We start from the raw sequence: 26,706 nt of genomic DNA on the forward strand, positions 1-26,706 counted from the left end.
GTATATCTTATAAATAACGGAACAGAGGGTGATACGTCTATACTCGACTGCGTTTTTGGGTCGAGGGTTTTTGGGAATAGGTATTTGGACAGTCTCTAATAGCCGAGGAGGCACTTCATTTTGTTGCCATATTCGCTTCAAAATTTCATGGATGCGTCTATGTAGACTTTCGGGGCCATATCTCAGTAACTCCGGGCGTACCGCGTCCACACCTGCAGCTGTGCCGTTACGTAGGGTTAAGCTGAGGTGTTCTACGTCATGCCACGTTGGGCCTGAGTTAGTTGGGGGTGGAGTCGGCTCTGGAAGCAATACCACTTCCTCTTGACTTGCGCTGGATTATAGTTTCTCCTCCCACCTTTGGATTGGGATATACGTTGATGCACCTTGCGTGATTTTGCGGCGATGACGTTTTAAGTAACGAAATGTTAAACGGAGTCTTTTTAAAACTGGAAAGTTTTCTATGTTTTCGAAGAACAACTTAACTTTCTCTTCCTGGTGGTTTTCATACGCTTTGCTTTTCCTTTTTCGGACATCTCGGTACTTTCTTTTGAGTTCTGCATCGTTTCTGTTCGCTAGCAGCTCACGTTGAGCCTTTTCAACGTCGCGACCGCATTTCCTTCTTCTGGGAGTTGATGGGGACGTGGATCCATTCAGCGTGGTTGACGCAGTGTCTAATATGGCGGTTATGGTAGACTCGATAAGCTGGTTTGTGCTGCCTACAGTGCCGTCATTTTGGATATCTAATTTCCTGGTAAGTACTTTAGAGTAACGTTCTTTTGCTGCAGGATCGGTTGTCAGAAAAGAGACTCGGTAGTTCGGTTGTCCAATTTTTCCGGCCCTTCCATCCTTGGTGTTAACGTTGAATTCGCTTTCTGTGGCACGGGGGGTTTCCGTTCTTGCATTCGGTTGACGATGACGTACCGTCAGTAGCAGCATGCGGTGGTCAGAGAACCCTGCTGTTCCTTCCACCGCTTTGCACTTTGGCCGCTGGAAACGAGGTATGATTGGCATAACCACATGATCGATCTGTGATTGGTTTGTGCCTCGACTCCATGTGCGCAGGACACTATAGCATGGCCCAAACGAACCGCAAAGTTTATAGTTGTAGGCCTGGAGGATGTCTTTGAGTCCATCCCCGTTCGCGTTACTCCAGGGATGATACAAGAATTTGCCGACATTTGGTCGTTCAGCTGGTAGCAGGTCACGATGACCTACGTGCGCATTGAAGTCACCCAACATTACGACATTCGACCGCTGATGTGAGGATAAGCGTCGGAGGAATTCGTGTATTACACTGTATTCGGGGTCAGCTTGTCCTCTTGACGATCTCGCGTAAACAGAGATTATTATAAGTTGTTCACCAAAAATTGGTAGAAATATGGCGCATGAGTTGTCAGATATCCGTTGGAATTTGTATCTTGGCACCAAATCTCGTTGAATCGCGATAGTTGTTCCTCCGCCCATTCTGTTGTTGTTGCCTGGCTTGTTGACATTAACAGGTACGATGTGGTTTTAATTTTGCAGGTCGCTAATCGCGTTTCCTGTAAATTTGCTATCGCAACTCTGTTATCACGCAGAGTCTGATCAACTAGCTCTCTGTCGCTTTCTTGAGAGCATCCGGAGACGTTCCAAGTCGCTATCGTGATGGTTTTCGACACATCAACTGCACATGCTGTCGTGCTCTAAATGTCACTATGTTGTGTCACTTCGTGTGTGTCTGTTGCTGTTGGCCCTCGGCGTTCGGTTAGTAGATGGTGGATTGGAAAAGGGTTCTGCGTAGAAGGTGTAAAACCGGGTGTTGGGTTATGGCGACGTTTGACTCTCGGAGGTTCATCGTTTTCAATCAATCTTATTACGCTGTCGTAATGATTGTAAGCACCGTATTCGTTGGATCTGTGAACTATGCTCAGGTCTTGTTGGTTTCGCGCTCCGGGTTCTCCTATTGTTGTCATGCTTGCGTTTTCTGAGTACACTCTAATGTTATACTCGAAAATGGCAGCCACCGCTCTGATACTCTCTTCTCCGCCCCAGAATCCAGGCGTTGCGAGGTTGCATGTAGTGTTCGATGAGTTGGGCTGCTGAAATATTACTTGGTCTTGTGCCGTCAGTTGCTCTTCGAGTTCCCCTGCCTTCGAGCGATAATATTCTACAACTAGTGCTCGGAGACTGCGGGCGTGAAAGTTGTTGAGCTCTGTTGCCGGGAGTGATTGCCATATTTGGTGTGCTAGTGATGAGAACAGGCAGTTTCCATCGCCAGGGATTCTGCAGACCACCAGCGTTCCTTCTCGCACATTAACCATTTGTGTTTCCATTTCGTTTCTTCTCTGTTAGCTTTTATTGTTTCGCTTCTAGCTACTAACTTAGGATATCTGTGAAAGGTTTAGTAAAGTTAAAAATTAAAAAGGTTATATTGGAAACTGTTGAGTATGACATGTCGTACGGTCTCGCCCTCCGGATGTCAGCCCGACCACACACTCACGCTCATCTTTTTAGCGCCAGCCGGGAGGGACTTGGTCCAGTACCCATTGCCTTCCTTATCTCTATTCCTCTCACCTTTTCGCAACATTGTGATAAAATGGGCGGAATATATTTTAATATGAGATAATTATTGCAGACGACTTTCACTTGTGAAAGATCGACAGGTAATCGGTGGGAGACCACCTGGCTCCTCATAGCATCATGCTTAGAGGCGGGCCGGAAGAGTTGATGAGCATTCCCCCCCCCCCCCCCCCCCCCAAGTAAATTTGCTTATCCATATTGTGCTAAAATTCCGCACATCAGATATAATATTAATAAAGAGCATAATGACAGATTTCAGCGAATTTGATAACTTCATATAACTTTGCATATTTGTACTATCAAAAATTTTGGAAAAGTCAAATTATTTTCTTTCACTCTTTCGATTTTATTTGTGTTCATTCTGTGAATGTAGGTATGTGTACTACTCAACGGGAGATACAAATAACATATTTTAATACAATTTTGTATTTTCCCATATACTTTTGATAACAAAGTTGAATCTGAATGAGTTACGACAACAAATCCTGAAATGAAGTTGTTTTCCAATAATTCCTACAAACTTTTCGTTTCTATCAAAAGCTGTTGTTTCTAACAAGGGTTGTTGTTATACTAGTAAAACTAGTAGAATCATTTTTGTTATAATTTCTGTTATTTCAACATCTAACGGGATCAAATTTGAAACACAATCAGAAAGGTTTTTCCCATAACAAACAAACAACTTCTGTTATATTTCTGTTTTTTCTTTCTGATCGAGTTGATAAGAGATTCGATATCTCTGCCTCGTTCCAAAAAAGGTCCCATCAGAATCAACTGTTTCTTCTAAATCAAACGCTGCAAAATATGATTTAAAAAATGAATTTTGATTTATTTATATTATACCTAATATCGAAAAAATCACTTTTACATAATTTACCCATTTTTTGCATTTTTTTAACCAAAATTTTGCAGATCCAATGAGGTTAGCATCCAATGATGTTAGCATAAGCTTTATTTTTTTCGAGATTTCAAGTAAGTGAAGTTGCTTAAATTACCTATGATATCAAACTCACAAGTGCTGGTAATTTTACGTGAAACTTTAGTCACCCAAATATGTTGATCCACGGACCAATATGAGGAATAAAACACGCAGAAAGTACACTTCAAGCGCTGTTCATTTCCCGAGTTACTGAAAGCACCAGCATCACCGCCGTTTAGCTGGTAGCGTGCGAACAAAATCGTAATTGAATTTCCACGCCAAGTGACCTCCGCCGACCGACGTTGGGTGATACGTTCCACTCCGGATCGTGTCACAAATTCGGAGAGCGCGAGGGATTGGACTTTTGATTTATTAGCAGTGTCCAGTGTAAACGTGACCTGGCTAATAAGTTTGTTTATTTCACGGTGAAAAATTGCCTCACGTATCGGGAGACAGAAAGCTCGCCCTATTCTGCTTCGTGCTTCATTTCGCACCGAACCCGTTTCAAGACAGTAGCGCTGCTGCGACCGTGGGATTCGAACAGTGAGCAACGGCGTGTGACCAAATTGATTAGCCATTTATGGTTTTGAAGCCCTCCCGACCGTAGCGTCGGAGAAACGCAGCAGCAGAGTTGGGAAATATTCACTCCACTCTTGCGACTGGACATAGGTTAATACAGGAAAAGGCACTACGATAGGAGGCTGTATACCAGCTGAAGGACTGTGAGCGCTGTTAGCTTTGAAGTTTTCGACTATTCTATTTCGCGCGCTCCGTTGTCGTATCCATCTGTGACCAGGATAAAAGCCAGACCGAGGTCACGTTTGGACAACAACAGAAATGCCTCTCCAGCTAAATAAAAAATAAACCTAACTTTTATTTATCGAAATCCATTAGAAAAAAACTCACGTTCCGGTAGGATGTATTATGAGTTGATTTTCGTTCACTTTTGCAGAGAAATAGGCCGGCTATGGCAAGGCTATGAGAATTTTGAAGTCATGCGAGATTGCGACCGTGATATGGAGGAATTACCTTTTATCGTTACATTCCAAATTTCCAATTTATACTTTTTGAAATAGTTCGATAATTATGTTATCAATTATAAAAATAAACTTATGTTTGGGGGTTTTAAAATTTTGTAGCAGGTGATTTATTTAGACTTTTTCGAAAAAAAATGGCAACCAAAAACCTTATACTAAGTTTTATGTATGTTCTAGCATAAGTTTAGAATGCCTGAAACGTCTTCCTGTACCAAACTTGGCATATGTATTTTTATACAAAGAAGATGGTCATACACGAATCGAAATGAGAGCCCCTAGAACGAAAGGGGTACTTTAATTGATAAAGATGTTAAAATATTTCGTTTATTATGAATGATTTCTGGAAGAAATCGATGAAAAATAAATGTAATTTTTGAGAATACTGATAAAAGAGGCATGTTGATAGAGAGCCACCTAAATCAATGACTTTCATTTAGGAAAACGGGATTTAAAATAAAGCCCAATGGCTTCGTTTTCTCGAAAGAAGTTCCCACGCAAAATTCTAGCTCAATCGTGCAGTAGCCTCTATTCCAGAAATAAGAATAGTCACGGAATTCCATTCCCACAGAAAGACAGACAGACATTCGATGCAACCTTTCGTTGTATGGTCTAAAATAGTACAACGTTCTGCTTGGATTCTCAGCTCATCTGTCGTAATGCTGAGTAAAACGAAGTACTGCTACTAATCATTCTTTTTCAAATCCTCTATAAAATACATAAGTAAAATAATGGTTTTCCTTACCTTTTTAAATCTTTCCCACGAGTAGCCTTTTCATGAAAATATTGTTTAAAAATTTGAAATTAGTATTTGATTTGTAGTGTATACCCGATCAGAAGAGCATAACTAAAAAATTACAAAATTCTATCAACGCGAGATACAAATAACATATTTTGATACAATTTTGTATTTTTCCATATAATTTTGATAACAAAATTGAATCCGAATGAGTTATAACAACAAAACCTGAAATGAAGTAGTTCTGAAACAAGTCTAACTAATTTTTCGTTTTTATCAAAACCTGTTGTTTATAACAATGTTTGTTATTATACTGTTCTATATACTATCTTATTTTGTTAGAAAGCTGGTACATAAGTAACAAATTTTGATATGTGGTTGATACAAGTAGAATCATTTCTGTTATTTTAACACCAAACGTGATCAAATTGAAAACACAGCCTGCAAGGTTTTTCCCGTAACAAACTAACAGCTTCTGTTACATTTTTGTTTTTTTCTTTCTGATCGCGTAAATAGGTACTATTTGATTTGAGATTTTCGCACTCGAAAAATTGTTAATCTTCTGTGTCGTCAAAAAAAGTTTATCTAGATCATGGATTATCTGCATCGACGCTAGCTTCTTTAAATTTTATGGACGGCATTTGAAAAAATTTGTGGTACAGCTACGGGCAATCCACTATCGCCAATCGCAACGGATCTTGTCACAGAAATATTGTTTAATAGGGTACTCAAACGACTAGAAATTAAATTGCCGAATCGAAAAACACGTCAATGACTTATTCGCTGCTATTCCACTTGATCAGCTTGACTACACCCGATCAGAAGAGCATAACTAAAAAATTACAAAATTCTATCAACGGGAGATACAAATAACATATTTTGATACGATTTTGTATTTTCCAATTTGCTCTTGATAACAAAACTGAATCTGAATGAGTTACAATAACAAAACCTGAAATGAAGTTGTTCTGAAACAAATCTAACCTTTTTTGCGTCTCTATCAAAACCTGTTGTTTATAACAATGGTTGTTATCATACAGTTCTATGTGCTATCTACTTTTGTTAGAAAACTGATGCGTTAGTAACAATGTTTGATATGAGCTTGATATTATTAGAATATTTTTTGTTATGATTTCTGTTATTTTAACACCTAACGGGATCAAAATTAAAACACAATCTGAAAGGTTTTTCACATAACAAACTAACAGCCTCTGTTACATTTTTGTTTTGTCTTTCTGATCGGGCATGCTCGAGAGAAGACGCAATCAAATAGTGAATATGCACGATATAGGAGGCCTATGACAACAAACTGAAAAGCTATAGTAAGTACCTGACTCTTGGAAAACTTAAGGTGAAACCTCATTGGATCCAAAAATGGCCGACTTCGAGTCACCACTTCGAATTTTCAAAAGCACAAGACTCGGAAATACTCATTGCGTTCTCTATGAAAATTCTATTTTATGTTTGCTTCACCACAGCAAACATAAAATAGCTTTTTCACAGGGAACGCATTAACTATTTCCTAGTCTTGTGCTTTCGAAAACTCGAAGTAGTGACTCGAAGTCGGTCATTTTTGGATTCAATGAGGTTTCACCTTAAGAAAGTAAAGAAAAGCATTATTTCACTTTTTTTTGTTAGGGAATTAGAATTACGTTGTCCATTGATGTGAACTTTTGTAATATATCCCAGTCAATTTCTTTACCTATCCACTTGCAAAACACAATGACCACTATTGTTGAGTGATCAGTAGGGACAGTGGTAAATCGCGATTTCGCGGAAGCCGCGAAATCCTGCGTCGGCCGCGAAATTTACAAAAACCCGCGAAATGCCACGAAAGTAATGAAAAATAGCAGCATTCTATGTCAATCTTGAAACATTTTTCGAAACCTGCGAATTTTCTGAAAACCAGCGACACGGACAAAGCTGAAGAATAATGGGCACCTCGAGGGCAACTTTTCCTACGCAACCAATAAAATGAAACAGTACTTCTGCTCTCTTGCAACGCGATTTTGTCAACCTGGAACTGTCTTCGGTTGCTAGATCCTCTTCGAGCAAATATTTTGGCGATTGACAGAATTCCAGAGTGTACAGCCAAAATCGAAGTTGCTAAATGACCTAAGTACCTACTAGTAAGCAATTTTAAAATACCTGATTGTGAGATCGGTACGGTATTATAATTTTTGTAGGTATTCGGATCGCGGACGTTTTCCTGAGCTTTTTCCGGTTGGCAAATAATATTTAACAATTCCTGGAAACTCGGAAAATACGAAACGCAGCGTGAGCCAAAATTACGTGCCTATCGACACCAAAATATAACTGAACACAATTTAACACAGTATGTACTGCAAAGAAATTATGAATCGTACGGTTAAATTACCGTATGTTAAATTAAATAAAACAGTTGTTTCTTATTGTTCCGAAAAATTTTACCTTATTTAGTATTTTGTGTAAAAATAGTTGCCGCGAAATTACAGCGAATTCTGAATATTTTTTATTTTGCCACCCGCGAAATTTCAACTTTTTCGCCGCGAATTACCACTGTCTCTAGTGATCAGGTAGCTGCACCGTCACGCTGCCAGTCAGGTAAAATATGGTTTATGAAGCCAATCACCTTCCCAGGATTAAAAGACCAAATCGCGGAAGCCGCGAAATCCAGCCAAAACAGTGCTATAAAACTTTGATAAAACCAGTTTTGTTACTTGGGCTGCGTTTAAATAATGCACCACAACTGCACAGCAGATACTCCGACGTCTCGCTTTCCATATTACAAAAGCGACAAATGTCATCCTGAACCCGACCAATGTTTCTTTAAATGATATCTACTCGGACAGTATCCCGTTACAAGGCCGACGTATGCACAAAGAGCTCTTTTGTTGAGCTCTAGGAGCTTTCCGGAATGATTCTCGTTTGGTGTTATAAATCTTTTAGAATGGGAACACTTTTTGACATCCAACCAATTGGATTTGTTCCTCCCAGCGTTCAAGCTCCATTTTCACTGCACAGTTTGATATACCGCAGAAAGGTTCTGTGTCGATAGACTGTGAGTTAGATCCTTGTTTTGCAAGTTCGTCTGCCTTTCCATTTCCACCAATGCCAATGCTGAATGCTGAATGCTGAATGCTGAATTTGTTCTACATAGCTGTCGCAATGTGAGAATACATTCCCAGACAATCTTGGATGTACATTTATAAGCATCAAGTGCTTTCAGCGCTGTTTGACTGTCAGAGAGAATACAAATATTTGCATGCTTGTATTTTCTAGTCAGACTCACATTCGCACATTCAAGGATTGCAAAAATCTCTGCTTGAAACACTGTTGTTCAGTGTCCCAGTGTGCAACAGTTTTTGTACCTATTTTTGAGCCATCTTTAAAAAAATATCGTTAAACCGGGACGGACATCAGGAACTCCGACTTCCCAGTCTGTACGCGACGTTTCGCATACCTAGTAGGGAATATCATGATTGTCCTGAGATGCCATCCAGTCTCCATTCATACTCATTACTGGCCCTCTTTCAAGTTCAGTATAGTCAGGTGACCCACAAGATCACCTGACGAGAGAGTTTTTGTTCTTCTAAGCCTTAGGCACTTTTTTCTGCTTCTAGTTGCACGTATTCGTACAACGGCAGCAGATGAAGAATTGCATCAAGAGCTTTTGATGGGGTGCTTTTCATGCAGTTCTACCCTATCCAAATAAGTTGTTTATAAAGACCTATTCAAAACAAGTACTTCGCGCATACTAGACGATGTGCGTTCAGTGTGCGCTGCATGGCAAGCAGCGCTTGCTGCTATATCGATCGCGCGGCGCGCATTGGAAACATTAAAACTCGGTATAGAAAATTGGCTCGACGGCCATGTTTCTTTCATGACACACCTGATTTTTCAAATGTATCTTGTAGGATTTTTTCTCAGCTTTCCAATGGTTGTCTCAGAATTGAAATCGGTGGTTGCCAACCTGTTCAAAAACGCGTTTTAATGATAAAATTCATAATGGCGGCGAATCCAAGATGGCGGTCGAACTTTTGAATACACATGAAAGCCCTAGATGTTTTCTGTACAATGAAATGCTGTTTGCAGAGGGTTTTGGGACAAATATTTGAAATATAGCTCGATAAAAATATTCGATTTTCACTTTTCTAAATATTTGTTCACCCCTTGGCGAACAAGGGGTCCACCAAATGGAACAAATTTATGTGCAGTTATTTATTTTTCACTGCGTTTAATCGAACTAAAATAAAAAAATCAATTTTCAAAGACCTCGTGTCACTAGTGGCCTGGTTCCAGCGAGAATTGCCCCACTTATGTATTTCGCTTTTTTTTTTTTGGAAAAGACATAATTTACTGTCGAAACGTTGAAAGCTAAGTAGGAGTACTTCGTCTTATTCCCGAGAAAAAGATACACAAGTCACAGTCGAGAGCATTTTTTATAAAATAATATATTTTCTCGATATTTCTTCGCCGGAATAAAGTACTGATATTTGACACCTTGTTTCCCGGGGCAACAACGACGGCCGCGTGGCAGTAAAATAAGCAGGTAAGGTTAGAAAAGGACGGGAAAAAATCGAAAAAGAGAACGTTTCTCTCTTCTTCTGTTGTCTCTATTTTTTTTTATGTCAACTCAGAGTCAGAAAGTTTTCGAGCCAGAAGATGTCCCACAAAGTCGATTAAAAAAACGACAGTACACTGTAATGTAGAAGTTTCTGAATTTGTGAGAGATTTGCATTAAGAAAATCGATTTCGACAATTTCATGAACCATCTGTTCATTCATCGATAAAAAAGTGAAACTTTGACCGCTTTAAGGCTCCACAACTCGAAGTCCGATTGAGCTGAAATTTTTCATGGGGACGAGAAGACGAAACTTTTGAGCTCTATCGCTAAACGAAACTTGACGATCTATTTTTTCCCATACATTCCATTAATAAGCCGTAATGCAGAACCCTATTATTGGAAAAAAAATTGAAGATCAAAGGCTCTCGTGTTTTATTTGATAGATGGTCGATACTTTTCGGACGTTACTGATGCGAGGTCTTTTCGGGAACCGAACATCGACTCTGATCACTATCTCGTCGTGTGTAAGATCCGCGCATGGTTGTCGAACGTGCTGCTATCTCGCACAGAGAGGACAACAAAATTTAGTGGTTAAAAACGGGACAGCTGAGTACGGCAGAGAACTAAATTAGCGGACCGCTGGACAACAGAAGAATGGCTGCTCAATGGCTGGTTCGGTGATGTGGCTGCGTAACGCTGATTCGATAACAGTTATGCAAGAAACGTCATGCGCAATTTGTTTAGAACAGTAAATAATGCCAGAAATAGAAGCTTTCCTATGCCGGCCTTCTGTGTGACACGAACGGCAACCTGATGTCCTGATCATTGATGAACACAGCTGGCTCTGCTGAATGGAGAGGATTCTGCAAATAAAGTACTCTCCCGCATACTTTCCTAGATATTGAAACCGTTGGCGGAACCTTTTGTTGGTGAATACCAGGCTAGTTTTCAAGAAGGACGCTCCACGATGGATCAAATCTTTGCCCTGCGACAGGTCCTAGATAAAGTCAGGGAATACAACTTCCTGACTCACCATCTGTTTGTGGATTGGATTTCAAAGCGGTGTACGACTCGGTCAAGCGAAATGCGCTGTGGCAGGTGTTGCTAGAAAACATCTTTCCGACGGAACTGGCGATACATTAGTCACTTTCGTGACGTTGGATGGACTAAAGCAAGGAGACGCGCTTTCAAACCATCTTTTCAACATTATTTCCTAGAATAACTGAAGGGTTGTACCACTACCGCAAGGTTTACGTAAAACTATATAAAGCTGTTCGTTTCAACACTTGCATTGTTACATTCGGGAATGATCGCAAATTCATTGAATGATAGACTTCATGATTACGATGGTCTATATCGTATCAACATTCATAACTTTAATCCAATACTTATAAAATAGTTCTTTGGAAATAATGTGACCTAGAAAATATGATAATTGGGTCGATTTACGACCTATGAATATCACCAGAATGATCCGGCAATACGTAAATCAACTCCTGAAGCCGTTTTGAATCTTTTTAGCTAGTCCTGCCACTGTCGCTGCCGATACCCGCTGCCACTGCTGCTGCTGCTGAGTAAGAATTGTCCTAGACGCTACCCAGAACTAAGATTTTCTTAGATCTCTTACTTGTGGATAATTTCTCCCCCTCTCTCTCTCTCTTTCTCTCTCTCTCTCTCTCTCTCTCTCTTCTTTTCTTTCTCTCTTATTATCTCTGAAGAAATATTTCAAATTTTACAGCGGTGCATTTTGCAAGCTCCTCAGCTACACACGATTCGCTGCTCTCTTCACGCAAGTGCGTCACTTTGCTTAGCCCCCCTCCCTCCTTCACAGTGTGAGAGGCAGCATCCGGAAAAAATGGAAGATTATATCCAACCATTCCTTAACCATATTCAACCATTTCTATGAATTTTGGTGCCTCTTGCCATTACCAAAACGCGTCAACTAACGTGAGAGTTATAAAGTAGGCAATATGTGTCTTTTTTTTTTCGAGGGTTCGAGCCCCGTTTGGACGAGGGAAGTTTTTTCTAAGTCTAAATCACATCCTCAGCCCATGTTTATCATTGGCATCCTCGTAGAAATAACATACATTACCTGCTTTATAACATGAAATGTAAGGGAACTGTTCTATTATTCATCTCAGCCCATATATTCTTCTCATACACATGAAAACACAATTGAAAACAGAAAAAAAGCATATTTTCTAACTAAACCAATCTACTAATCCTCGGAATAGATTCTTTTTAGTTCACTTTAGATTTTTCAAAAAGTAGAATTCTCAAAAAATCAAAGCCCTAAATTTGATTTTATAGTCGAGCATCTGCACTTGAAAATTCATTTATTTCAATCACCTACCTCAAAAAACAAAATCCGCAGTTTGCTCTAAACGGCTTCACCGGAACTCCAATGTTTTTTTCATCACTAGCGGACCACTTTTTACTTTAATCACCAAACAAAATCAACTACCACAAATCTTTTGGAATTCATAACTTTCACTTTGACTGTAATGGACAACGGCAACCACGTGGAAGCTCTTTATATGGACTTTAGCAAGGCATTTGACAGAATTGACATACCTTTATTGCTCTTCAAGCTCAAAAAATACGGAATGGACTCAAATGTTTTGGAATGGCTGCAGTCATACTTAACAAAACGAACACAAATAGTCCGCTTTCAAAATTCCTTTTCAAACCCAATAGAAGTAACTTCCGGGGTTCCTCAAAGTTCTCACCTGGGCCCTCTTCTTTTTATATTATACGAGAATGACATTTCCTTTCTTCCCAAATCAATAAATGTTCTTGTATATGCTGACGACATGAAGTTCTTTACAGAAATAATCAATGCAGAAGACTTCGAAATATTCCAGAATGAAATTAATGTATTCTACACATGGTGCAACAAAAGTCTATTGCAACTCAACATTAAAAATGTAATTCAATAGCCTTCAGCAGAAAAACAGTAACACCAGAAACAAACCAGTAGAAAAATGTAAAATCGTAAGGGACCTAGGCGTAGTCTTAGACTCCAAACTTACATTCATAGAACATTATAACATAATAATCAACAAAGCAAATAGTATGCTGGGCTTTATGAAACGCTTCGGCCATAACTTTCAAGACCTAACACAATCAAACTATTATATATTACATACGTCCGACCAATTCTGGAATATTGTAGCATTGTATGGAATCACTATATTGTAACACATGAAGAACGCATTGAATCTGTCCAAAAACAATTTCTTTTGTACGCGCTTCGTAAGCTAAATTGGACAGCATTGCATGCGTATAGACAAACAAGCACTTAAAAAACGCCGCGAACTTTCAATGCTTTACTTTATCAATGATATTATTTCTCAACGCGTGTAATCTTTTAAATTAGGCCGTTACAAATTTTATTTTCATTTTATGTCACCCCCCCCCCCTCCCCCCCCCCCCGCTTCAAAAATCTTGAATATTGGAAGGGGAAGAAAAAACAAGCTCAAACCGTTTTGTTCATTTTATTGGTTTTCCGACAGCATAAATGCTTTATTTAGCAACAAACAAGTCCAGTGACAGCGAGAGTGTCGTCAAAGACAAGCGAAGTGAATAATAATAATAATTAAGTGTTATGTTTCAACATTTATTTGAGTGCAAGTTACAAACGTCATAACTTGCACACAAATTTTGATCAAAGATATTTCTTTTTTTTCGTCTCGGTGTTATTTATTTATTGCCACCCCCTTTGCTAACTTTGAAAACCTTGGACATAAAAAGAATTCGAAATTTGTATCAGTCTTATTATCGCAACTAAATTTTTATGCACCCAGTCGTCAATTAAGAAATCGTAAAATATTTACGGAAAGCTCACACAGAACTAACTACTCAAGAAATGGCCCAATAAATCGCATGAAGCGTAACTATAATCAGCACTGCGAAAATATCGACATCACTATGGACAGAAATCAAATCAAAAAACGACTAACTACTGGAAATAATATATAGAATATAAGAAAACATTGTATTATTATAACTGTAGTCTACATTTGCTTGACGAAATAAATGAATAATGGAACAATTACCCTAAGTCATAGGACAAAAAATGTAATTAGTTAATAATGTAACGTGAGAATGTCGTAAAGAAATTGCTCGCCGGGTTCGTCGCTTTTACTTTATTTTTACGAGAAACACATTTAAGTCTCTGAAAAAATGATAATGAAATTTCCAAAACAAGCTTGAAATATATGAAAGGGACAACAAAATCCACAGGATTAGTTGAATAGCCATATTCTTCCATTTTTTCTGGTTTGAGCTTTTGGAGTGCACCTGTGTTGACCAGTAGTTAATCAAACTGGAACTAATTAGACAAAAATAATAACTGCAAAGAAAATTCTTCCGAAACTGGTTGCTTGAAGGCATCAGTAGATAAGTCCGGATTCCCCAAATGGATCTGACGCAGTGTTGCCACATTTTTATCTATACTGGGAGCTGCAAAAATCCTGTTCATTCGTACTATTTCCTACAAAAATCTGTACCAAAAACTGTTCCATTAGAACATAGTTGGTTATTGTGCAAACCTGTGAGAAAACAACTTCAACGACTTTTGTTCATTATTTTAAGAAAACTGTGACTTAGTGTTCGACACCGGAACGATAACGTTGGGTCCGCGTTCCGGTCCGGTAAAAAATCGGAACTAGCTCATTCCGGTCCGATTTGGGTCCGGTCCGATTGGTTTCGTTCCGATTGGTTTCGTTCCGATTCCGGTCCGGAGTCCGGTCCGAAGTCCGGGAACAAAAGTTGCCAGTTTTTTCGAGAGCGTTATTTTAGTGAAAAAAATATCATAAAGACTTTTATACATGTTGGAAAGTGTTTGACTAAATCAGTACAATACAAACTAAATTTTGCAATTTGTTTTTCTATTTTATAAAAATTTTTTCTGATTGAAGAATTTGGAGTGTAGTAACAAAAAAGGCTGGTTCTACAATTTTCCTAGTTTTGGAACATTTATTTCAGCCAATATTTTAGTTGAGTAGCTGCCGAATTATTTTCCTACTTAGTATGTTTCTGTATGATGTGACGACGTCCCGTCGAAGAAAATTTGTTTTCGAGTGGAACACTCGACGCAGAAACACACAGGACGTCTCTACCATTAACGACAGGTTCGGATTTTTTTTTTATTCTCGCTTATTTTCCGTTGGTCTAGTACCGCCACTGTTGTGGTCAATCACCGACGCCCAGGGAGGCGACTCCACACCCAGGACCCTAACTCACGACCCGTTTATCAACGGACCGGAAACGGATTTACTTCCTCATGCGATGGAAGGCGTGATCCCAGAGATTTTTCGCCCCAGAAAATCTCCCGGTGTCGGCTAGGATTGAATCTAGACCAGTTGGGTTGGTTGTGAGTGGATCACGCCACCTCACAACCATCGACACCTATGTCGGCGGTGGGATTCGAACCCAGGCGTCGAGCGTGGTTGGCGGAGACGTTACCAACCACACTAGGCCCCCGCTGGGTTCGGAAATTTTGCAGAATTGTCTTGAATTATGAAAAGAAAATAAATAATACCATAAATAAAACAAAAATTATTTAAAATTATGTGAAGCTACACACTGGCACGTTTCATTTTTAATTATATTTAATAGTTTTACACTCAGGTTATTGTTCGTTGAGGTGAGACCTACATCGATACACACTACAAAAGTATTGAGTAATTTAGCATTGACATCGTTGAAAGTGCGATACTCCTTCATCGATATTTGGAAACTGGTAAAAAAAAGAATGAACAACTTGCAGCGTTCTATGACCTAAATTGAATATTTCGTTTTCACCGAAAATGTCCGGAGTCCGGAAAGCATTACCCGGTCCGTTCAGAAGTCCAGATGGCCCCGTTTCTGTCCGGCCCGGAAAATAATCGGACTTTGAAGGTTCCGGTCCGATCGGACTTCAGACCGGACCGGACCGGACTATTACCGGAACCTACCCGATCCGATGTCGAACACTAGACTGCATTGACTCTCTTAATATTAGTTCTACCAGCTCGCTTGTCAATGAAACTTTCGGATTGTGGGATCGCGTTCATTGTATCGTTATTCAGTCTGTTACAAAGATTAGTTTAATCTTTTTAGTCTTCAATCTTTTCTAGCCTTTTGCAAAATCTGTTCTATATTTTATCTGTAATTTTTCAAAATGTGTGAACTGTACAATACACAATCTATGCTGAAAAAAAAACGAAAAAATCTGTACGTTTCCAGATAAGTTTATTCCATTGGGTCCTAAAGCTTTTGGACTCAATTTCGGGACTAGCGGTAGGATCCTTACTGACTGACACTAATAATTTTCCGCGATTGTGTTAGCCTTCCTGCATAATGTATTCCTGCTTAAAAAAATCAGATTTCATTCGGAACTTCTGAACTCGACCATGTCATGTCTAACATCTAGCAAAAAAATAAAAACCATTGGTAAGATGTGGTATGCTGTTCCAGTCTCAAATCTATTTTATTTGCATACTTATTATCTTAAGACTTTCATTGGAATACTCTATTAAAGTCCGCCGAGAATATGCCAATGCCGTCGCTTATTGAAGATACTAATTAAAGTGTATTGAATCATCAAAAGTATAATAAAAAAGGAACTCGAACATTGTTTGCTGTAAACAATCCAAGAAGCAATTATGTCCAATAATAATGCGAAGCAATTGATTTTTATTTGACATTCAAATCCACAAAAAATGGTTCGAATGAACCTATCCTATTGATTGCAAACAACTGACATAATATCTTAAAGTAATTCAACAGTTGAAATAATATAGGGGAACTGCTTTATTATTTATCTCATTAAGCCAATATTCACGAAAAATGCACGGTTTAAACACCAAATTTTTACGAAATCATTAAACAAATAAACTAAATATGCTCACGAGCCCTTATGGAATCGTTTAGCATTGTATATTTAGTAGAATTAGCTAGATTTATCCTGAATTTTGTAAAACAAACCATTTTTCACAACGCTTCCATATCCATCTCAAAACTTGAAACACTGCTCAATTATTCATCCCACGACGCCCCCATATTCATCACACTGTTAATCATGAATGAATCACACTTTCATGAATGAACGTAGCCGCAAACCGCCGTAGTAGGTTACCTAGATATCCAATGCAGTTGTTTACATGCTAAATTTGTAACCTAGGTAACCACTACAGTGCTGTAGATTTATGTCAATTATGTCGGAATAATTCATCATTTTCAGTGTGATTTTTTCGTGTTAACAGAAACTGATTTGACCACTTTTGATTTTCTTCAACGCAGTGAAAACAGATGAAAATACATACAGTTGAAATTTAGGAATTGTAAAAATCCATCTCATATATTTTTGCTAATTCAAGCTTGTTTTAGAAAATTTGAGGCAAATATTTCAAAGATTAAAGTATTCTTAGTGCAGTTAGTAATTTTGTTCAGTGATTAAAATAAGAAGTGGTATGGCTAGTGATGACAAAAACTTTGGTTGGCTGCTGAACGAGTCCCGTTGTAGCCGTATAGAACGATGCGCGGATTCTGTTTACTGAGGTGGGTGACTGAATTAAATGAGTTTTCGAGTGCTGATGCCCGACTATAACATCTAATTTAGTGCTTTTATGTGAATTTTTGAGGATTATGCTTTATGAGGAATCTAAAGTGAACTAAGAAGAATCCATTCCATGGATTAGCAGATTGGTTCAAGAAGAAAACATGCGTTTTTTCCTGTTTTCAATTGTGTTTTCATGTTGTATGAGATGAATATATGGGCTGAGATGAATAATGGAGCAGTTCTCCTAGTATGTTAGTAATTCATAAATTTCATAAATAAATTACTCACTAGTGCTTAGAAAAATAAATAAATAAAGAGAATAATATACGATAGGTTTAAACAACCTGCATTAGTGTGTCTCAATATTATGGGCAATGTTGTGGGATACTTCCCACATTAGATAACAATAAGTCAAACATGACAGGACATAACATTAAATCATTCTGTGCCGAACACGCATCAGTACTGGACGTGTTTGGTGATCGGTCCGATAGAGTATAAAACAAAAAAAACAAAAGACGTGTGAACAAGTGTTGGCATTGTTTGCCTGGTCGAGTGAAATAAATCCGGGTTCAAGGTCGTTCCTTTGTGCAACTGTTTCGCATCGTGACTGCCAGCTGGTGCGTAAGCCGATTTGGCTGCTGGCTGGATTGTGCTACAGCAGTGGACGAGACACAAACGAGGAAAAAGAAGAAGCCATCAGTGTCAGCGAGTCGTATCGCTGTGTGGAGTGATCTCACACCTGGCTCGCTGCTGGTGGCTGTTTGGTGCTGCTGTATTGGTGCTGCTGGCTGTAACGGCTGCTACTTCGAACGATCGGACAACCAACCTTACTGGAAGGGAGAAATAAAAAGGTACGTGTTCTTGTCAGCGCTAGTGCGCTAAACATAGCGCGATGGATGTAGATCCCTCGCCTCCCGCGCCACCATCCCCGAACCCCTCTGACCCTGACCCTTCTGTTACCCCCTCCCCTGTTCATTCTTCAGTCCCCCCTCGCCCCAGGCTTTACCCAGACGGAGCCCAGGGCAGCTATACTGTCTATTTTCGGCCAAAGGCGGGACCGAAATCGAAACAGTTGAACCTCTTGCAGATTTCTAAAGACCTGACGAAGGAGTACAAGGGCGTGACCGAAATTTCCAAGGTCCGGCCTAACAAGCTCCGTGTCGTGGTCGGTAACCTGAAAGAGGCCAACGATATAGCTTGCTCTGAGCTCTTCACACGCGAGTATCGCGTTTACATACCCGCACGAGACGTGGAGATCGACGGTGTCATAACCGATTCGAGTCTGTCCGTCGAGTGTATACTGCAAAGTGCCAAAGGGTGCTTTAAGAACAAAACGTGTCCCGAAGTAAAGGTGCTCGACTGCAAGCAATTGCGGTCAGCATCGATCATCGGTGGCAAAACAGTATACACTCCGTCAGACTCGTTTCGAGTTACGTTCGCCGGGTCTGCACTACCAAGCCACGTCTCGATCCACCGGGTTCGTCTCCCTGTGAGGCTCTACGTGCCCCGCGTCATGAACTGCCTGAATTGCAAGCAGTTAGGCCATACAGCCGCCTACTGCTGCAATAAGGCACGTTGTGGCAAGTGTGGGGAGTCTCATGCGGAAGATTCTTGCAGTGTTAACGCTGAAAAGTGTATTCACTGCGGAGAAAATCTGCATGAGCTCTCGACATGTGCGGTGTACATGCAGCGCAGGGATAAAATAAAACGGTCTCTCAAAGAGCGTTCAAAGCGTTCCTACGCTGACATGCTGAAGAAGACCGTTACCACTTCTCCCGTTACTTCGAACCCCTTCGATCTGTTGCCCTCTGAGGAAACCGATTCTGACGATTCACCAGCGGGAGCATCTTACGCCAATCCTGGGGAGTCTAGAAAGAGGAAAAATATTTCCTCTCCTAAACTTCCCAGAAAAGGTCCTAAGATTTCTCAAAGTGAAATGAAAGATACAAACAAACCAAACAGTGCTGCGGAAAAACCGAAGCAAACTCCTCCTGGGCTGGCAAATTTAAAGTCCCAGAAGGAGTTCCCAGCACTGCCAGGAACATCTAAAACCCCAGTTGCTCCTTTTACACTCCCAGTTGATGAAACAAACTCTGGATTAGTGAAATTTTCTGACATTGTGGACTGGATTTTTGAAACTTTCAATGTACCCGATCCAATTAAAATTTTTCTTACAGCATTCCTCCCAACAGTTAGATCATTTTTGAAGCAGTTGACTGCCCAATGGCCTCTCCTTGCAGCGATTGTATCCTTCGATGCCTAATTCAACTGCGTATATGAAGGATTCTATCTCTGTCTTACAGTGGAATTGTAGAAGTATTTTACCAAAAATTGATTCGTTTAAAGTTTTGATAAATAAAAACAAATGCGATGCATTTTCCCTTTGTGAAACTTGGCTTACTTCAAATATTGATCTCAACTTCCATGATTTTAATATTATTCGCCTTGATCGAGACACCCCATATGGAGGAGTACTTTTAGGGATTAAAAAGTGCTATTCTTTCTATCGTATTAACCTCCCCTCGATTCCAGGCATCGAAGTTGTCGCATGTCAAATGACAATACAAGGTAAAGAGCTTTGTATTGCCTCAATATATATTCCCCCCAGAGCACAGGTTGGGCAACGGCTGCTCTTTGATTTAATAGAACTTCTTCCCTCGCCACGTTTGATTTTGGGAGACTTCAACTCTCATGGCGTGGCTTGGGGTTCCCCATACAATGATAACCGCTCCTCTTTAATCTATAACCTTTGCGATGACTTCGACATGACTATTTTAAACAACGGTGAAATGACACGTATCCCGAAACCTCCAGCGCGCCCAAGCGCTTTGGATCTATCCTTATGTTCGACGTCGCTACGGTTGGATTGCACATGGAAGGTAATCCTCGATCCTCACGGTAGCGACCATCTGCCTATTCTTATTTCAATTACTAACGGGTCAACTCGCATGCGACCAATTGACATTCCGTATGACCTCACACGAAATGTCGATTGGAAGTTATACGAGGAAATGATTTCAAAAGCGGTCGAGTCGATTCAACATCATTCACCACTTGAAGAATACAACCTCCTCGCGGGCTTGATTCTCGACGCCGCGTTGCAAGCCCAAACGAAGAAATATCCCGGCGTAACGATCAAAGAACGGCCTCCCACTCCGTGGTGGGACCAAGAGTGCTCCGATGTCTACACGCAAAGATCCGACGCGTTTAAGGCCTACCAGACGGGAGGTATACCTGGCGACTATTTACGGTATTCGGAGCTTGATACCAAGCTTAAAAGCTTGGCTAAAGCAAAGAAACGTGGATATTGGCGTCGGTTCGTGAACGAGACGTCGAGGGAGACATCGATGAGCACTCTTTGGAACACAGCCCGAAGAATGCGGAATCGCGTAACGGTCAACGAAAGCGAGGAGTCTTCAAGTAGGTGGATATTTGATTTTGCCAGGAAAGTATGTCCGGACTCTGTTCCTGAGCAAAATATTGTTCGCGATGCGTCTCCGGGCCACGACGCGATAGAATCACCTTTTACGATGGCAGAACTTTCAGTTGCCCTCCTGTCCTGTAACAATAACGCGCCTGGATTAGATAGAATCAAATTCAACTTGTTGAAGAATCTACCCGGCAATGCCAAGAGGCGCTTGTTGAACTTGTTCAATAAGTTCCTGGAGCAAAACATTGTACCGCAGGATTGGAGGCAAGTGAAGGTGATCGCCATCCAAAAACCAGGGAAACCAGCTTCTAATCACAACTCTTATAGGCCGATTGCAATGCTATCCTGTATCCGGAAATTGATGGAAAAAATGATACTCCGTCGTTTAGACCACTGGGTCGAATCAAATGGTCTACTATCAGAAACTCAATTTGGCTTCCGCCGTGCCAAAGGGACGAATGATTGTCTTGCGTTGCTTTCAACAGATATTCAGCTGGCGTATGCTCGTAAAGAACAAATGGCGTCTGCGTTCTTGGACATTAAGGGGGCTTTTGATTCCGTTTCTATTGACATTCTTTCGGGTAAACTTCACCGACAAGGATTTTCTCCAATTTTGAACAATTTTTTGCACAATTTGTTGTCCGAAAAGCACATGCATTTTACGCATGGCGATTTGGCAACTTTTCGCATTAGCTACATGGGTCTTCCCCAGGGCTCATGTTTAAGCCCCCTTCTTTACAACTTTTATGTAAATGACATCGACGAATGTCTGGCAAATTCATGCACGATAAGACAACTTGCAGACGACAGTGTAATCTCTGTTACAGGAGCCAAAGCTGCCGATTTGCAAGGACCATTGCAAGATACCTTGGACAATTTGTCTGCTTGGGCTTTACAGCTAGGTATCGAATTCTCTCCGGAGAAGACTGAGATAGTAGTTTTTTCTAGGAAGCATGAACCTGCTCAGCTTCAAACACAATTAATGGGTAAAACGATTTCTCAGGTTTTGGTACACAAATATCTTGGTGTCTGGTTCGACTCTAAAGGCACCTGGGGTTGTCACGTGAGGTATCTGATGAAAAAATGTCAACAAAGAGTGAATTTTCTTCGTACAATAACCGGACAATGGTGGGGAGCCCATCCAGGAGACCTTATAAGGCTTTACCAAACAACGATATTGTCTGTTATTGAATACGGGTGTTTCTGCTTCCGCTCCGCAGCAAACACACATTTGATCAAACTGGAGCGAATACAATATCGTTGTTTGCGTATCGCCTTAGGTTGCATGCAGTCGACCCATACGATGAGTTTGGAGGTTTTAGCTGGAGTACTACCATTGAAAAACCGCTTCTGGAGCCTGTCTTCTCGTATTCTAATCAAATGTGAGGTCTTGAACCGTCCCGTGATTGAAAATTTTGAAAGGTTAATCGAACTTAATTCTCAAACCCGTTTTATGACATTGTATTTCAATCACATGTCCCAAAATATTAACCCTTCTTCGAATATTCCAAATCGTGTCGACTTATCAAATACTTCTGATTCTACTGTGTTTTTCGATACATCCATGATAGAAGAAACTCGTGGAATCCCGGATCATTTACGCGTGCAGCAGATCCCTAAAATTTTTTCCAATAAATATCGAAACATCAACTGCGACAATATGTACTACACTGACGGATCACTTCTTGATGGGTCCACTGGCTTCGGTATCTTCAATAACAATTTTACCGTCTCCCATAAGCTCGATAATCCTGCTTCTGTTTACGTCGCAGAATTAGCTGCAATTCAGTACACCCTAGGGATTATCGAAAAAATGCCCACGGACCATTATTTCATCTTTACGGACAGTCTCAGTTCCATTGAGGCTCTCCGATCGATGAAAGATGTTAAGCACTCTCCGTATTTCCTGGGGAAAATACGGGAACATCTGAGTGCTTTATCCGAAAAATCTACTCAGATTACCTTAGCGTGGGTCCCTTCTCACTGCTCGATACCGGGTAATGAGAAAGCGGACTCTTTGGCTAAGGTGGGCGCAACAAACGGTGATATTTATGAAAGACCAATTGCCTTTAATGAATTTTTCGCACTTGTACGTCAGAATACGATCATCAGTTGGCAAAATGCTTGGACCAGAGGGGAATTGGGAAGGTGGTTACATTCCATAATCCCCAAAGTATCGACGAACCCGTGGTTCAAGGGGTTGGATGTAGGTCGGGATTTCATTTGCGTGATGTCCCGGCTTATGTCCAATCACTATAGATTTGACGCGCTCCTCCGTCGTGTTGGGCTCGGGGAAAGTGGTATCTGTGCCTGTGGTGAAGGTTATCACGACATAGAGCATGTGGTTTGGTCATGCCCTGTACACCGTGACGCCAGGTCTAAATTAATAGCTTCCCTGCAAGCCGAGGGTAGACAGCCGGCTGTTCCTGTTCGTGATGTCTTGGCGAGCCGTGACCTATCCTACATGTCCCTTATATACGTTTTCCTGAAATCCATCCACGCCCCAGTCTAGTCCCGTTCCCCTCCGTCTACACCCAACAAAACGACAAGAACACGTTTGAACCTTAAGCACAAAACCAGCAACCAGACCCCGCACAACAGAACCAGGACCCAAGGACTACGAGCCTCTGTCCCAACTCACGACATCGTGGCTCAGCAGAACGAATCCATACATGCCATTCGACGATTATCAGACGACCATTGAACAACAAAACACTGATTGGAAATCCCATGCTAGTTTTAAGTTAGACTTAATTTCAGCTCGTAGTCGGCAGCGAGGATAAAAAATTTGCTTTAGTTTTTAAGTCATCAGATATAATTGGCGCCGTTAAACATTAAATTGTATTTGTGCCGTGTCAAATAAATGTTATGTGAAGAAAAAAAAAAAAAAAAATAACATTAAATCGAAAAATGAAATTCTTCGCTTATTCGCAAGCACCGAAAACATCGCTGCAAATTGAGTACCAGTCCCAAACGGTCTATCTGGCCAAAAATGATACTCGGGACCCGGGAGCCAGTACGAGCTGACGACCAAAACAATCTTTGCATACGTAATGCCTACATTGGCGTTGACTTGATTTAAAACTCACGCGAGAACCGTTCATCCGTGCTGTCTAGGGTTTGATTTTCTAGTCATGCCCCATTGCTTCCGTCGCAATCGCTCCTGTAGCTTCCTTCCTGTGCAGTGTGCCAACATCGGTTTTCTGCCGTCTCCCACGGTGGATTGGAAACGTTGTACGCCGCACGCACTCCTGCAACAACGGTGATATTTGTCGATTTAAACTCAACAAGACAATTAAACGATAATTATGGTCATAAGTTCTACACGTCATTGCGGGCGGTGGACTTCGGAAGCCAACCGGTAGCGAGTGAGTATGTTTGGTCAGTTCACGTTGCCGTCCGCTTGCCAGACCAGCACAGCCAACTCGTCCCACAGTTGCTAGCGTCAATTTGGACCACACTTTGTCTGAACACAACATGTGACAATAGTGCAGCGAAGGGTAAACCGAACAGGACTGACCAGGAAGATACGCGGCTGGCATTTCACCATCCGGCCCGCACCACAGCCGGACACACCGACGGGAACGCTTGCAGTCACGAACCGTTACACTATTTGTCACGCCGTTGTTATCATGTTCAACTGCATACGGCACATTTCATCAACACAACAGCATCGATGCTGCCCCAGCTACAGTAACCAAGTACAACACCGTCAAGCAGAGTGAGACAATTAAGTTTCCATAGGGTGATGCTGGACGGATGTACGGCTCACATGTAAACAGATCGCTGCCTCTCTGCACCGAATATACCCAACGAATTTATAAACTGCATCGTCGGCAGCATTGGCAGATTAGATTACGAAATTTCCCGGAAAGCAAAGATTGTTGACTGAGCCAGAAGATTCAAGAGTTTTGGTCCATTTCATTTCCACCGTTGCGAGCACAGCCAAGCTAAACTTTCTCCTACCAATTCCGGGATTCAACATTTCAACGTCATCGGTGGTCTTTTGAGGGTGCGGGTGGAGGTTAGCTAGAATTGCCACATTTGCGAGCGGGCTAGTTATTCCTAACCTCGCCACTCGAAGTCAGAGTCGTTGAACCGAAATGAAAATCAGTGGAAAAAAGCACCCCGGAGGAACACTTTCCAGCGGTAGTGATAACCCGCCGAGCGCATACACGGAGTCACTGGAAAGCACCACGAGCGAGCACAGAAATGAAACTGTAGTTCGATAACATTATTGCAGCCATCGTGTTCCACTGAATTGACCGGAAAGTTGCACTTTTTTTCGCGCGTTGTCCCATTATAATCAACACGTTTTGGTTCAGTGCTCTTGGGTTTATTGGCAGCCGGAGGGTGTGGAAAAGTTTTCCCGGTTCCCTATGATTGGTGAACAAGTTGTTAATTGGAATCGACGCTCTGCACCGTCAGGATGGTATGTTTCTGACCGGAAATGATTTCCACTAATGGAAAGGGTGAAATCGACGGGCACAGGTCCAGGTGGTGACCCTTGGGAAAAATTACTCTATCATCATAAAAATGCGTGCTATGATGACACTATATAACACCGGATTAACTTCCGCTGTGATGGTACAACATCGCAAATCTCTGGTTGCTCAGTACTATCACCGATTATGAAATATTGAGAACTAATCCACCTATAACATATATAACATTTTTGTATAGTTAATTCACACCCAAAGCTTGCGAAAAACACATCTTTCACGTTCGAATAAAGATAACAATCAAGAAGATAAATAAAAAGTCTCAGGAAATCAGTAAATGTAAGGGGTTTTGCAGAAAGAATCAATTTCGACATTAAAAAAATTAAAATTTTAGTCACTGAAAATATTTGTAACCAATTTCTCCGGAAATAATACCAGTGAAAAAGCGCATAAATTTTGATGTTGACGCATAAACTTACACGTGGAAACAAATATAAGTATTCAAAACCGCCACAAAAAACGGCTTTGGCAAGCTATAAATAGATCTTTCCTGTTTGTGCAAGTTTAAAAATGACAATTAATGGGTAATCAAGTTAAGCATCATGGTAAGTAATATCAGATCACAACATTAGATGGACGCTAGCCAACAGAGGATTAATTTTCTTCGTACGATTACCAGAACCTGGTGGGGAGCCCACCCAGGAGACCTTCTAAGGCTTTACCAAACAACGATATTATCTGTAATTGAGTACGGGTGTTTCTGCTTCCGCTCCGCAGCAAACACACATTTGATCAAACTGGAACGAATACAATATCGTTGTTTGCGTATTGCCTTAGGTTGCATGCAGTCGACCCATACGATGAGTCTTGAAGTGCTAGCGGGTATTCTTCCGTTGAAACTTCGTTTTTGGAATCTCTCTTACCGGTTGCTAATTCGATGCACAGTTATGAACCCATTAGTAATTGAAAATTTCGAGAGGTTGGTTGACCTTCAATCTCAATCCAGATTTATGACTTTATATTTTGACTATATGGCTCAAGATCCTTCTTCATACGATTCCTTCTTCATACGATTCCTCCAATGTCGCACTTTTAGATACTTCTAATAATGCTATATTCTTCAACACCACCATGAAACAAGACATTTCTGGTATCCCGGATCAATTGCGACCCCAAGAGATCCCTAAAAAAATTTCCAATAAGTTCAAACATGTTGGTTATGATAAAAGGTTTTACACTGACGGATCTAATCTGGCTTCGGTGTTTTCCACGAAAATTTTACCGCCTCCTACAAACTCGATGCTCCTGCTTCCGTGTACGTCGCAGAACTTGCTGCCATTCAGTACTCTCTTGGGTTCATCGAAACGAAAGTCTCAGTGCCATTGAGGCTCTGCGATCGATGAAGACTGTGAAGCACACAGTCTGGGGAAAATACGGCGGTTTTGAGTTGCTTTAACAGATAAAAATTACCGGGTTACCTTGGCGTGGGTC

General features: G+C 40.8%; 1 protein-coding gene across 1 annotated transcript; it reads right to left on the reverse strand.

Moving 5' to 3' along the window:
* Positions 1–1,682: 1,682 nt before the first annotated feature.
* On the reverse strand, positions 1,683–2,312 carry LOC129729096 (deubiquitinase OTUD6B-like). The gene has a single exon (XM_055687576.1). It carries the CDS (start codon positions 2,310–2,312, stop codon positions 1,683–1,685), a length of 630 nt encoding a protein of 209 aa, XP_055543551.1.
* Between the last annotated feature and the right edge of the window lie 24,394 nt (positions 2,313–26,706).

This window comes from Wyeomyia smithii, chromosome 3 (genome assembly GCF_029784165.1).
Source record: "Wyeomyia smithii strain HCP4-BCI-WySm-NY-G18 chromosome 3, ASM2978416v1, whole genome shotgun sequence".
Lineage (NCBI taxonomy): Eukaryota > Metazoa > Arthropoda > Insecta > Diptera > Culicidae > Wyeomyia > Wyeomyia smithii.